The sequence below is a fragment of the Myodes glareolus genome, chromosome 25 (genome assembly GCF_982192425.1).
Source record: "Myodes glareolus chromosome 25, mMyoGla1.1, whole genome shotgun sequence".
Classification (NCBI taxonomy): domain Eukaryota; kingdom Metazoa; phylum Chordata; class Mammalia; order Rodentia; family Cricetidae; genus Myodes; species Myodes glareolus.
The window spans coordinates 28705124-28720585 of record NC_142050.1 but is presented as its reverse complement, the minus strand read 5'-3'; the positions used below and the strand labels follow the sequence as shown (position 1 = coordinate 28720585).

The window sequence follows — 15462 nt, the reverse complement described above, 5'->3', positions numbered from 1 at the left end:
GGAGTTGAGAAAGGTAGAGATGCAGGGAGTCTGATTGCCAGTTTAGGAGTAGTATGAATGAATAGAGGACATGAGTAGGAGGATGAAAGGCTAGCCTTTTAAAGAATGATGTGGAACCACATAGCTCAGTACATAGCATCTGCCTACTTCTAACGCTTGGCAGAAAGAGCTGAAGTCATTGATTGTCAGTTTGGGAATCTGTGGGTGAGAAGGCAGTAAGAGGGAATGAATGAGCGTATCATATGTTAATTTCAGATAGAAAGTTTCTCTAGTCTGATGGCTTTTTAGGATTTGGGGAAATTTTAGCCCAGGGCTTTGTATAATATTGCCATTATTATCATTATTATTGTTTATTATCTGTATTTAAAATTATGCGTTTTTTTCATTTGTTTGTTGTTTGTTGTTTCTTTTTCACTCTATTGGAGTGTGTCTTCCAGGGCAGTATTTGTTGAACTAGTGGTGGTGATAAAGTCACCATGAAGACAATTAGGAATTGGTTAGAAGTGGACTCTAAGGAGAGAACATTTTGATTAAACTCATGCTAATCAATTTGTCTTTTAGTCTGACCAAGGACATGACTGGAAAGGAAGATGTGTACCGAGGCCCAGCCATCAGGGCTCTCTGCAGAATCACAGATGTGAGTTCTCTTTGTTTTAGTAAGTTGCTATCTTTAGATCTAGCATGCAGATCTAGTAGGCCCCAAGTCTGACTTGGTAGATCTTCAGTGTGAAGAAAGGTGACCACCAGAGAGGTTATTAACTCCAGTATTTTTCTCCTTCAGCTTATTTTTCCTTTTATGTATTGTAGTCTCTTCTTTTCTGTTTGCTGTCATGAACTATTATACTTGGGTATATCATACATAGGAAACAAAAATCCCATTCCATTCTACCTTTTTACAGAAGCTTTATTGTAGACTGAGATCTCTCAGGATTTGAGGTAAACCTTTAACAAAAGAGGGACTAGAGCAACTGTCAGGAAATCAGCAGTGCAGTTTCCCTTAGCCACAGGGGTAGTCCATCACTTACTGGTGATGCAGATACTTGAGGGTAGATATATGTAACTAGTCACCAGAAAGCTGGTAGATTACGTCTACCTTGCCCGGGTCATTTGTTTACTCTTATCTATTCTGTTCTATGTGGAAAGGTGAGATTATATAGCTGTCTCTTCTAGGAACTTGAAGTAGGAAAATTTGAAAGGGTCAGGATTGCCAAGCAGATTGAATAATCACTGCAGATTTATGTTTGGATGTGTCTCTGAATTGCAGTCTTTTCAAGGTTTATAATTTTTTTGAGACTAGATCATTAACTCACTACATAGCTCAGACTGACCTTGAATTCATAATCTTTCTGTCTCAGCCTCCTGAGTGCTAAGATTAAAGGTGTGGATCACAATACCTGCTTCATGTTTTATTATTTAATCCAGATCAAATTGGAAATCTTATTAATATAAATACTAAAAGAAATAATATAAACAGCTTGTTTTATTTTTGCTATCTTACTATTTTGTTGCTTTCTTTTTAAAGTATTCTTAGTGTAGGACTTGGAAATATTATTGTTTGCAATAAAATTACTTTAGTAAAATTAAAATTATCTCAATGCTGGTCTTAGTATGTCTACTCATTTGTATCTGCCACTACCCTTCTAGGACAAAAGCCTTTTTCCGTGTTTAAAAGAACCTACTTCCAAAAGATTCCATGCTGAGGACTTGCTATAATAGTATACTATACATTTAATTTCTTATGCCTTAAAATAATCAGAAATTGCATTTGATGTGTAGAATTGTTCAAGATGTAGAAAATCTACTTTTCATACAGAGCTATCTAACCATCTTCAAGATTTCAGAAGGAGCTTCCACTCCCATATAGGAATTTCTTTTTCTTTTCTTTCTTTTTAGGGGGAGGCAGAGTCTAACTAATTTGCTCAGGTTGACCTTGAACACACACATACATGCATACACACTTTGTCTCTCTCTTTCTCTGTGTGTGTGTGTGTGTGTGTGTGTGTGTGTGTGTGAGTGAGTGCATGCGCGCGTGTGCTCATGTGTAGCTTGTACTGGATTGTTTGAGTTCTGTTCTCTAGGATATTATTACTGTATATAATCTTTTATTGCAAAATGAATATTTATACAGAACACGTATATGGCCAGTTTTCATACATTTTTTTGTGGGTAGTTATTTTGAATGAATGATTTTTACTAACTTTTTCTTTTTAAATGTTATTAGGGAACAATGTTGCAAGCTATTGAAAGATACATGAAGCAGGCCATTGTGGATAAAGTCTCCAGTGTATCCAGTTCAGCACTTGTATCTTCCTTAGTAAGTGATGAGGCAGCAGCTGTTTCTTATACATGGTCTTGTTTCTAGTTAAAACATAAATTTCACTATTATTCTCTCACAAGACAAACAGTCAAAAATGTGTGTACATCCTGTTACTTTATCCAGCTGTGTTTTATTTAGAAGAATACTGATCACTTTTAATGGGCAATAAAAACTTGAACTTTCCATGTTTGGAAGCTTTGGGGAACCTGAAAATTGTGCACCTACTGAAGGTGGTGCATAAGATAAGAGCAATGAACAGGGAGGAAACAGCATTGGTTTTTATGTTCTTCCTTTGTGCCCCATATGTTTGCTTTTGCCTCTTTGTCCTTAGCTCTCCTTGGTTTCCTGTATCTATCTATGTCCTTTAAAGTCTCTCTTACCGCTTCTGAATTTCCTTTGAAGAAGTGACCTTTTGTTTCAGTAATAGCTTTTCTTTCTCCCTTCAGCAAGACAAAATTATTCATTACAACCTTACACATTGCATTTGGTTAAAATCAGGAAATGTGGAACTAGGAAGACTGCTTGGTTGATTAAATACTTGCCAGTAAGCATGAGGACTTGAGTCAGAGTTTCAGAGAACTCACATAAAAAGACATGCATGGGGCATATGCTTGTAATTCCAGCTCTGGGGGGCTGGGGTGGGGAGAGGCTGATTTCTGGAGCTCACCAGCTAGCCAGCCTAGACAATTATCAGGTCCCAAGTCCTAGTGAGAGATCCTGCTTCAAAAAATAAGTTTGACCTCTAGCCTCTATATACATATGCACACCCACCCACAACACCTCACCCTCAGGAACAAACATACCTACCCACACATGTCCAAATCATTAGAACACTGAAATTACAAGACTGCCTGATTCTAGGATGTCGTGGATCAGGCTTTAGACCAAGGAGTGTATCGTAGTCTGTCTCTTTCTTCCAGGGGAATTTTCTGGAAGTAAAGCTTATATTAACATTATTTAAGTACATTCTATATTTTTCCCCCTTTTGTTGCTTTCTTTTGCTTACCTTTTTCAGCTCACAAAGGAATGGGTGTTTATTACTTTGCAAAGAGATATCGAGAAAAAAATTACAGTTTATAGTTGTCCTAGGAATAGAGACATTGTCGACTTAAAAAGAAACAATATTTTCAGTGTTTGGGAAATGTCTTTTAGTAATTTTGCAAGAAATTTAACTCAAATTTCTAGTGTCTAATGATCATGCATAATATATTCTCCCTTTTTTCTTAATTAGCACATGATGAAGATAAGCTATGATGTGGTGAAACGATGGATAAATGAAGCCCAAGAAGCTGCATCAAGCGACAATATTATGGTGCAGGTACTATCTTTAGTCTTCTCATCTTATGTCTAAGGACAAAGTACTGATTATCCAATATTAAAGGCAATTTTTTTGACATATTAATCCACTTATTAGTCATTTTATCTACTAGGTATCTTGCAAATTTTGATTATTTCCATTGGCTTTCAAGTGTTTGGTAGAAAATAGACGACCTCCTGTAGGAGTGTTCAGGGAAGACTGTCCTTTCAGTAGTACATAGACATGCTTATTGCAAAGGGATTCACAATGCTTTCCAGTTTTTCACTTGAAAATAATTTGTGTAAAAGGAAACTCTATTTCTTAGGTGTTGATGATAGCTATTGTGAAAATAGTCAATTTTACTGTGTAAAACATTAAAACATTTTATTAAAAAGATCTTAAGATTTAGTAGGCTATTCTTCCCTAAAGGAATATGATCAAATTTTTAACTGGTGGTTTTGTGTGAAGTCTCTGTATATGTTTGACAAAGTATTAATATTTACAGCTTCTTATATTAGCATATTTAATAATGTGGAAAAACAGTCATTTTTCCGTTCAAAGACATCTATCTATTGGTCTAATTCTGATCATTGTACTTTTATACAAAGCATCAGGATGATGACACTCTCCTAATCTCCTTTAGGAGATTAATCCTTTGTTAAGGTGATAGCAGATTTAAAGCCTCTTGAAGGGGCCTTGAACTAGGTACAGTGGAATGTACTTATAGTCCCAGCACTCAAGCAGGCTGAGGTAGGAGGATCATTTGAGTTCATGAGTTTGAGACCAACCTGAGAAATCCAACAAAACCCTTGTTATAAGTAAGTAAATCTGTTACGCTGGTAGAACCTTGGATCTGAGGATGTAAGCCAGTGTTGAAACCACTAGATCTAGCTTCAGATTGTCTGAAATCCCTTTTTTACTTGTCTACTCTGAATTTAAAACTTCTGAAGTAAATTAGACTCTTTTTTGGTGATCCCTGTGTTTAATTTCATATAAAAAGATACTGTATTTTGTCCATTTGACTTGCACATCTTTTTTTTTAAATTATTTTTGTATAGTTCCATGCAGTTGTCTTTCCTGTAGGTGTCTTATCACCATCCTAAGCTCATGGTGCACTTTTTCTTGTTCTTAGTACCATGCATTGGGAGTGCTTTATCACCTTAGGAAGAATGATCGCCTTGCTGTCTCCAAGATGTTAAATAAATTCACCAAATGTGGTCTCAAGTCACAGTTTGCATACTGCATGCTGATTCGAATTGCAAGTCGCTTACTGAGAGAAAGTGAGGATGGGTAAGTGTGCGAAACTGAGCTGACTTCAGTGTTCAGTTAATGCCCCTTGTTTGTCACTGCCTATGAATATTTTTAGGAAGGCACTGACTTTACAGATTAAAAAGAATTTTTTTTACTTTAATGTTTGCACATATATAGTAATTATTAATAATATACCTACAAACTAATGGTGGACAAAAATACTATTGATCATAAGTTTTACAGATGATTGAATATGATATATAGGAGGGATATTAAGAATGGTCTTGTATATCTTGTATTTTTATAAGAGAGAATGTTGATATACTAAATTGGATGATCTGCCCAGGGTCACTATGTAAATGTGCTTTAGAGGTGGACTTAGCAGTAATATTGTGGCAGTCCTAGAGGCTGTGGGGGAGAACAGGAAGAGGGTAGGGATCTTTCAAGGTACAGCAAACTTGGAACAAAGAAGGCTCCTCATCCTAAATGGCTGTGATTTTTCTTTTTAAGTTATAGACAGGATCTCTCCAGGTTAGCCTCTCTTGCCTCAGCCTCCCTAGTGCTGGGATTACAGGCATGCATTACTACCTGGCCAGTTATGGCTTAATTTTAAAATAGCTTTCTCATTTGATCTCTTAGCACTAAGATCTCTAGACTAGTTGCATTTCAAAGCATTGCTGAAAAGGGAAGCGTAATAATCTGTCTTTCATGTCAGCTGTGACTGTAGTGTGCTGAACTTGATTAAAACCAAAACAGCTGAGCCCAAGGTTAGCTATTGGCTTCTCATAACAGAAATGACTTGCTATTTTCTTGTTTTAAGTATTATTTTATGCCAGTCTGTACTATACTTTTATAAGCAACGCTTGAGTTTAATAGTCAAAGCAAAGAGGCAAGAACAGTGTGACTTTAATGAAGAAAAAGTATTAGAAACAAATTAATTCACTGATGACCACTGCTAGTTAACAGTAACTTCAGTAACAGTTTCACCTTAGGGTACCTTTCCTAATTATGGTAGATACACTTTCTCATGAGAGTGCTTTTTGATAGTTGAGACTGACTTTACTGCTCTTAGAACTTTTGGAATCCGGTATAGTAATCTGGCAGTTTCCCATTCTTTTAACTTGAAAGGCATATTTATACCTTATAGATGGAATAGTTATGCTTTTAGATGTGATACATCTGACTAGAATTTGATACTGGTAGTAACTGGCCCTTGTGACTTAAACACCTTAACATCTCTAGAACTTAGTTTCCTTAACTTTGAATTTATCTGTCAGAATTATTGCAATGTTTTAAGTCAAGTACATTGACGGTAAAGTGGACAAATTACTAAAGAACAAAGTATTATCCTTGACCATATCTAATGTAGTTTACATACAAATCTTTTGTAACACCCGAAACCCCAAGCTCATAGTGTTACGTAGCAGTGATTCTTTAAACATTTGGCTGTGCAAACATCTGTCTACAGATATGTCAAGGTAATCAGGTATTTCTAATGCTTATCATACTACTCCTCTGTTATGTGACAAAACTTTTCCTGGTGAGACATAATATACACATCTAGTTACCCCAGATAGGGAACCAAAATACAGACAGATACCACTAAAGTTCAATTTCATGAATGAATGAGTTTTACAGGATTATGGTGGAAGGTTACTTACAGGCACAGAAATGACTCAAAGCTGCATCATTAGGGCCCACCCCAGCGTGACTAACAGCTCATAACAGATGGGAACCTGGAGCACACTGCATAACCAGCAGGTAGCTCAACAGGCTGGAAAGTGCCCTTTCCACGTGACCCTGGTCTAAGCCTCTTCCAGGCAGGTGGTTGGTGTCAGATACTTCTTTGTAGTTTTTCTCCTCTGAGAGTCTTTGCCGTAGCTCAGATTGTCTGAGTCTTCTTTGCAGCTCTGTTCCCATTATGTAATCTGGCAGAGTGGGCCTAGTGAATCTGGTCAGTTTCAGGAGCTTCCTGAAACTATTTTGAGTTATTTACCTTCCTACTTAAGGAGTTTCCCTGAAGGATGGAATGTTTCAATATTGGAATAGACTGTTAACATTGACATTTCACCTCTTCCTTTGTCTGGGCCAGATAGACATTCTTCCCACTCTCCCTTCTGTAATGATCTCTGAGCCTTGGAGGGGGTGACTATAGAACTTCACTATGACTAAGAAATAGACCACCATGCCACAGTAATAGCCACTTCTTCTCAGGAGCTTCACCAGTAGTTATGGGTTGAGGCTTACAACAATAATCTATCTATAAAACACACATGTTTAGAAGGCAGTTTTATAGGCACATCACATCCATCTAGATAAACCATAGGACTTGCTCTCTTATTGGTGGTACCCATGACCTCCCTAGTTACAGATTTTGGTCCTGGCTTACAGTATCTGACATGAAACTCCCTTTTGTGGAGAAGGACTTAAATCAGTTGGATTTACTTAAATCAGTTGGTCTTACTTACAATAGACAAGCCACTATTACACAAACAGGCACATCCTGCCTGGCATATTGCTATTTCAACACCGAGGGACTATAGCCAAGCAGGAATGTTGGTGACAGTTCTTCACCAACAGCCTTCCTGACTCCTTCTGGCACTATGAAAGCCAGACAGCAAGGTGTAGGCTTCCTGTTCAGTCTCAGCTTTATTTTTCCATTCCTGTAGTTAAAGTATATATATGAATTGTCTTCGTCAGTAGGATCTTACAATCTAGTGCTGGGATACAGCCAACAGCAGTAGCAATAGCCTTCATGATTTGTGGGGCCTCAGGGGCTTCCCTAGCCAACAATTTACGGGAAGGTAATCTACCCCTGGCATAGGGTTTTCATTCAGTAACTTTATGGACTCTGGGAGAGTTTATTTTCACCCATGTAGGATACCTTTTTGGCTTTGTTTCCCTATTAGTTAACCCAGCCTTGGTAGGGTTGTAAGGTAGGTGGAAGTACCCTTGCACCTAATTGTCTCTCCAGTGACTTCCCAAATCTGCAAAACACTCAGAGGTCAGCATTGTGTCATCTTTAAAACAAAACCTTTTCCAGAGGGTGGGCAGAACAAGGCAACATGCAAAACTACCATCCCATAACAAATAGTGGGGTTACACAAATAACCTTAGGGAAGCACCATCAAAGTGCTTTGTCATCTGTTCTGAGCAAGTGTCAGCTGACCCCAGAAGTTTGCAAATAAGAAGATACTAAAGGAGAACTTAAGCAACTTCTAATACAGCCTGGAAAAATTCTATCCATTTGTATCAGTTGCTTCCTTCACAGATCAGAGTTGGATACAAAGTGTGGACAGGAGGTGCTAACTTAATTAATTCTTAATCTTCAGACATTTTCTTTGAGCTATTAATTTACATTTCCTGGAGGTTTTCCACTGAACCTCCCTATATTTCTCTGCACCTGATAAACTCAGTGGGCCTGGCCTAGTCTGTGGTCTTGCTTTCCCTTTCTGTACCTGTTAGCTTTCTGGGTCAGATAGGACCTGGGCTGGCACTGTGGATGTAGCTGCAGCTGTTGGGCTCTCCATTCACAACACCTAGCTGTTGGAGGGGGCGTTCCCAAATGGGCAAACCATCTAAACTCCTAGTGTAACCTTTTGCTGGAGGGAATTGTACCTCCTTAGTAACTGAGGTTTTGATCACCCTTGGAACTGCTTGGTTATCTTCACCTGTATTGCTCTTCTTCTGTGGATTGCTCCTTGGGCTTCAAAGCCTTCCAGAAGCTTCTTAGCACAGAATTTGACTTTATCAATTCTTACTTAGGAACTGTAGCTTGATACAAATCCTGCCACATTCGTCTTCGAGTAACCCAGACAGATCTCTTCTTTCGCTTTATCATTTTCTCATCCCTTGGTTACTCTTACTTTATGGACACTCTTTACATGCTGGTCTAAGTCATTGAGATCTGCATAAGCTTTTCCTACTTCATAAAAATCCTGCCTCACACCAAAGGGCCCAGCAAAGCCACTAAAGCTTCACACTAAAGCCTCAAGGTCCCTGCAGGATCAATCTTTTCTTTAACGTCTCTTGTAAACACAGTTCTATCTGGTCTAGTGAACTGGGTTCAAACACAGCTTCTCTAATTCCTAGTTTCCTTAATAGCATCTGCCCCTTCTCTATGGTCCTCCAGCCCTTGATACTTATGGGGACATCAGATGGGGATAGCCCAGTGTTCCTAATGACTTTGGTAAGCCACTCGACTTCCTTCATACTGTACAGGTTATGAGGCCTTTGCCTTAAAGGGGTATGGGAAGTTAGTTACATGACTCAGTTTTTCTGCTTCTACAGCAGTCAAACTGATCCCATATGCTCCCATGTCCTACAGCCTCACAAGCCATGCTATGATAGGCTCTTTCATTGTTTGTTTAAAAGTCTTTCCAAATTCTAGTTCAGCTGTCGAGTATTCCCTGATCACCCTTGTTTCTTATACCAGACTATTGTAAAGGCCCCCATCTTTATGTTGGGTGAAGATTTTTTTTTTCTTTTCCTATTAAAAGTTGAACCGTTAAGGTGTCTTCTATTGCTTTTACTATCTTCTCCTCTTCTTTACTTTCTGAATCTTTCCATGGTTCTTGGATTCCACAAAGGGTGTTAGCATATGAATCTAACTTGTACTCTCTTTTTCTTATGGCCCCCAAACCTTAAACAATAAGCCAACACCTCCATCTTGTCTTCTACTTTATCTAATTTACTTTCCCAGTCAGAAGCTAACACAGAGGGTGCTAATTGGATATCTCTTTCTTGTTGCAGTTGCTCCTTTACTCAGACAACTTCCTGCTTTACACAAACAATTTCCTGTTTAGCTGTCATCTTGGCTTCAAATGCATTTCTAATTTCACCCAACAGAGGCCAGGCAACCTCAGCTGCTGCTTGCTGACAGTCTTGACCCTTGTCCACTAATCTCTAAGACTGTAAAATTTCCTTTAAACCTTAAAATATTTTCAGGGCATCTTCATCTTCATATTTACAACCTACTCATCAAGCAGACATGCCATTTCATGCCTGCTACTATACAAATGAAGTCTGACGTCTGGGATTCTTCCCACAGACACTCCTAATCCTGATGGTTCACCCTTAGTTACATGTCTCACTACCCTACAAGAACCATGCTGCTACTGTCATAACACAAAGGTACAGTAACACACACCATACATGAAAGGACAATTCAGAATTTCCTCTGAGAATGATCCTCTCTCAGTCTGCTCAGTTTCAGTTACATGCCTCTCTACCCATAGCCTGGATCATGTACCCACTTCTCACCAACTCTTTGTTTGTTCTTTGATGTCTCTGCTTGGGTGTCAATTATGTAATATGACAAAACTTTTTTTCCTGGGGAGATATGAATAGATTCCTGAAAGGGAACTGACAACAGACCACAGTATGGATACAACCAAAGTCCAGCTTGGTGAACCAATGTGTTTTATTGAGGGTATTTACAGGAATGTGGGTAGGAGATTACTTATAGGAGCAGAAATGACTCTGACAGCGATATCACCAAAGCCTTTCCTAATTCATGTATTCCAGGACAGTGAGGGATATTGTCTCAAAAAAAGTCGACAGATGGCACTTGGTACCTGAAGTTGTCTTTTGGCTGCTACACACATGAACATTTACCTACCTATACACACACACACACACTCTCTCTCTCTCTCTTTCTCTCTCTCTCTTTCTCTCTCTCTCTCCTATATACTTGAACTTGTAAAAAAATGTAAAGCAACTATATAAAAATGTTTAAAGATTTAGTTTAATGGACATGTAAATGGGTAAGAAATTTCACAAACCATTATAGACATGAAAAAAAGTCTAATCAAAATACAGCATCAGAAATAAAAATATATTTGAAAATTAATTACAGTGGGAAAGAGATTAGATTAGAGAATTTTGGACAGTTCAATGGAAACTACCTAAGCTGAAATATAGAAAGAAAATAAGGGAGAAATGAATAGAATACTTGAAGCCTAGGGAAAAACATCATAGTCTAATGTATCTGCAGTGTGACTCAGAAAGAGAAAAGAGAATAGGCAAAGTGAGTATTTGAAGAGATAAAAGTCAGATGCAGATCCAGGGAGGCTGGTGAATTCAGGTAGAGTGAATAAGAGTGAGCCACATCTAGTCTCAGTTAAGAAAGCCTAGAAGACAGGAACTAAAGAGCAAAGCATGTTAGAGTCAAAGAGATGCAAGTAAGAATAACAGTTGCTGTGATGTTCTTCATCATTGTCAGCTTGACCAGACTTAGATGCCCTAGGAGACACACTTCTGGGTGCATCCTGGCCTGAATATGGCCTGGGGTTCCCAAATGAATAAAAAGTATAAAGGAGAGTGTGAACTGGCATCGGCATTCACCTGTCTCTGCTTCCTGACCTTGGGAGGAATGTTTCCAGCTGCTGACACTCCTGCTGCCCCAGCTGGAGCCACTTTCACTATTATGTGAGCCAGAGTAAACCCTTTTTCATTTGGTTTTGTCGTAGAAATAAGCAATAAGAAAAATAACTGACATAGAAAACTTATTCCAGAAAGTAGGGCTGTTGCTGACACCACCTGATCATGTGTCCCAGTTACTTTGGAACTGTTTTTTGTTTGTTTGTTTGTTTGAGACAGGTTCTATCTATGTAGTTCTGCTTGTCCTGGAATTGTGTAGATCAGACTGGCCTGAACTCAAGAGATCCCTCTGCCTATGCTTCCTGGAGAGGCTGAGGCAGGAGGATTGCCACTAGTCTGGGCTTCATAATGAGTTTCAGGTTAGTCTGGCCTACAGATTAAGACACTGTCTCAGTATGCATGCATATATATTATATGTGCATATACATACATATATGTACACACATATAAATAAAATAATAGAAATAAAAACTTGGAAACTTCATTGAACTGTGATGTCTAGAGATGGAGTCTTTGAGAAGTGCTATGACTACATAAAATCATCAGATTGGAACTCCCGTGGTTGGGTACTGATGCCTTTTCAAGAAGAGAGAGTGTTGAAGATATAGCTTATACAAGCACCCCCTGACTCTTGCTTTGCCCCATATTCTGGCCATTCTCCCTTAAAGTCGTCTCTATAATCTTTTTTTAATTAAACCATGAAATTACCAGGGTTTCTAGATAAAGGATTAGTATCCAAAGTCAGTTTCTTATTCAGACAACCAATAAATATGATAGAATTTTGAAAAGAACATGATTTATATTTTTATTGAAATAAAGTCTGTAGGAATAAATTTTCCAAAAATGTGTCTCTTCACAGAAAATTATAAAATATTATTTAATGTGCTACTTGAAAAAAAACAAAGTATATATTTTGTTTTTATACTGAAATATTCAATATTATAATAATGTCATCTCTTTTTAAATTGACCTGTGGATTCTATGAATCTATAGCCAAAAAAAAACCAAAAACACCTCAGTCACTTTATAAATACCAACAGAAATGCATACACTGTATGAAAAGGCATGTACAAGAAGGTTTAATCTTAAGGTATAACAGTCCAAGTGTCCATGAACACTGGAGTCTAAAAATAATTACGGTGTGTTCATACAAATATTATACGATAGAAATGAACAATTACTTTTTCATGCAGCCCCATGGTTAAATCTGAGATGTTATGCACAAAAGAATACATCCTGGGCCTGGGATGTGGTCCAGTGTTAGAGCATGTGCAAGACCATAGGTTCAGTCTGCAGCACAGGGAGGGGGAAAGATTGAGAAAGAGAGAGATTGATTGATTGGTTGATTGATTCCATTTATGTTAATTTCGGTGGGAAGAGCTTGGTATCTTAGCAGGGTATCACTGTGTATCCCAAGTCTAGCCTGGAACTCACCAATGACTTTCCTCCTTTGCCTCTTGTTATTGAATACTGGGATTACAGGTATATGCCATCATACTTGGCTCACTAATATTTATTTCAGACTTAATAGATAAAATTAATAGGAAAGTTAAGATAGGACTAGAAGTTTGATTCAGTAGAGAGCATTTGTCCAGCATGCATGAAGCCTTGGGTTTAAGTTTAATTCTGTCAGAAAAAAGAAAAGCCAGGCAGAGTAAAGGTACACACCTTTAATCCCAGCATTTGGGAGGCAGAGACAGGTGGATCTCTGTGAGTTAAGAGGGCAACTTGCTCTGCAGAGTGAGTTCCAGGACAGCCAGGCTATACAGAGAAACCCTGTCTCAAGAAAACAAAAACAAAAGCCAAAATTAAAATAAAACCAAAAGCAGAAAGAAAGTAGTCCTTATCTTTGAGGCAGTGTTCATGAGTTGACCTGAAGGTACTTCTGGAGTTCTTGAAATACTTACTTTTCTTATGTTAATTTTATAATAATTCCCTTATGAATCACATACTGCATTATCAGTTGTTACATAACAAATTAGTCTAAAGTTCAACAGAATAAGATAATCTCAAACAATAAACATTTATTTTCCCAAACAATTTCTGTGCCTTTTTCTTTTCTGTTCTTTTCTTATTTTACATAAATGGATACTGTGCTTTCATTTCCAGCCACCCAGATCTGAATAATCACACAAAAACTGTATTAATTACAACACTGATTGGCCAATGGCTCAGGCATATTCCTAACTAGCTCTTACATCTTAAATTAACTCATTTCTATTTTGTATTTTACCCCTAGGCTTGTGGTTTGTTACCTCACATCTCTTCTTGAGTGGCTACAAGGCATCTGCCCTACCCCGCCTTCTTTGTCCCTACATTCAGTTTAGTTTTCCCATCCAGCTACATTCTGCCCTTCCATAAATCAAAGCAGCTTCTTTATTAACCAATGGTAATAAGACATATCCATAGCATACAGAGGGGAATCCCACATCATTTCTTTTCTCTTTTTTCATATTTTCTCCCTGTATGTTTTTTGAGCTAGGGTCTCATGTTCCCCTGAAATTCAGCTATGCAACCCAAACTGAATTACTTGAATTACTGATTCACTTGCCTCTTGATCTAAAATTATCATAGTCGTGTTCTGTTATACTCAGCTAGCTACTAGATGTTTGGTGTCTTTCTTGCAGTTGCAGTCAGGATAATTGTTTGGGTTGCAGTCATTTTGGAGCCTGAAAATTTGACTTCTAAATTATTTTGCTGGTGTTCTGTTGGCAGAGATATCTCAGTTCTTTGCCATGTCTGCCTCTCCATAGTGTTGCTTGAGTGTCTTCACAACATGGACATTCTCCAGAACAAGAGAGAAAAGGGCATAATTTTTTCTGACCTAGTGTTCAGAAACATACCAACTGTTCTTAAAAGGAATAGATAAAGGGATCGAAGAATCATTGGGGACTGTTGTCAAGTTTGACTACTATGTTAGCTGTAGACTGCCATAACAAAATACTTGAAACTTAAGGTTTGCATGGCATGTTCTCTGCTGTATATGCCACAGTAGCTAGCCCACAAGTTTCCTGCAATTCTCCTGCCTCTCCTTCTATCTTGCCTTTGAACCACCATACTTTGAACCTCAGCATACTGAGGTATGATACTGTGCCTGACTTTGTGTGTGTTCTAGGAAGCCATACTCAGGTCTTTACTCTTACATAACAAACACTTTTTCACCAACTCAGCCCAGAAGTTGGTATTTCTAAGTCAAAATTTTTGAGTGTTGAGATATGTGTGTATGTATGTTCTCATAGTGAGTACATGTACTTGTAGGTCGGGTATATATACATGTTCATGTGGAAGTCAGAAATTTACATCAGCTATCTTTCTTGATTGATTTCTACTTATTTACTGAGGCAGAATTTCTGAGCCCAGAACTTACTGATTCACTTCATCTAGTTAGCCAGCTTCCCCAGGGCATTCCCTGTCTCATTGTCCTGAGAACCTGGATTACAGGCCAGGTGATACTCCCACACAGTTTTTATGTTTTATGTAGGTATTGGAGATCCAAACTTTGGTATTGTTTTATATATATATTTTATTAAAGAAAATTGCTTTTCATTTTGCATACCAAACCCAGTTCTCTTTTTCTCCCCTTCTCCCACCTTCTTCCTCCCCTTCCCATCCCCCATCCACTCCTCAGAGGGGATAAGGCCTTTTCTTGGGGAGTCAACAAGGTCTGGCATACCAGCTTGAGGCAGGACTAAGCCCCCCTCCCATATCAAAGTATCGTACCATAGGAAATGGGCTCCAAAAAGCCAGATTGTGCACGTGAGATAGGTCCTGGTGCGACTGCCAGGGCCCCTGCAACAGATAAAACCACACAACCCACCCACATTCAGAGGGTCTAGGTCAGTCTCATGCAGGTTTCCCAGCTGTCAGTCAATAGTCCATGAGCTCCCAGTAGTTCAGGTCAGCTGCATCTCCTAGGTAAACTGGGAGGGGAGGTAGGAGGAAGAGGAGGTAGGAGGGAGGGGATGGGGATGGGAGCATGAGGGATCAGGAAGATCCAAGTTGGGGGAAGGACGGAGTAGAAGAGCAATGAAAGAGATAACTTAACAGAGGGAGCTGTTATGGGGTTAGGGAAAAACCTTGTGTTAGAGAAATTCTCAGAAATCTACAAGGATGGCTCCAACTAAGACTCCTAGCAATAGTGGAGAGGGTGTCTAAAACGGCCTTGCCATTTAATCAGAGTAGTTACTACCCTAATTGTCATCATAGAACCTACATC

The 15462-nt window shown here is 38.5% G+C and overlaps 1 protein-coding gene across 1 annotated transcript in view; it reads left to right on the top strand.

The window, feature by feature from the left end:
* Positions 1–15462, top strand: part of Copg2 (coat protein complex I subunit gamma 2) — a 121343-nt gene that overhangs the window by 32397 nt on the left and 73484 nt on the right. Inside the window, exons 6-9 of the mRNA XM_085683889.2 lie at positions 562–637; positions 2222–2314; positions 3549–3635; positions 4747–4904. Of these exons, the coding sequence (XP_085540015.1) occupies positions 562–637; positions 2222–2314; positions 3549–3635; positions 4747–4904 (414 nt within the window). The remainder of the gene's footprint in view (positions 1–561; positions 638–2221; positions 2315–3548; positions 3636–4746; positions 4905–15462) is intronic.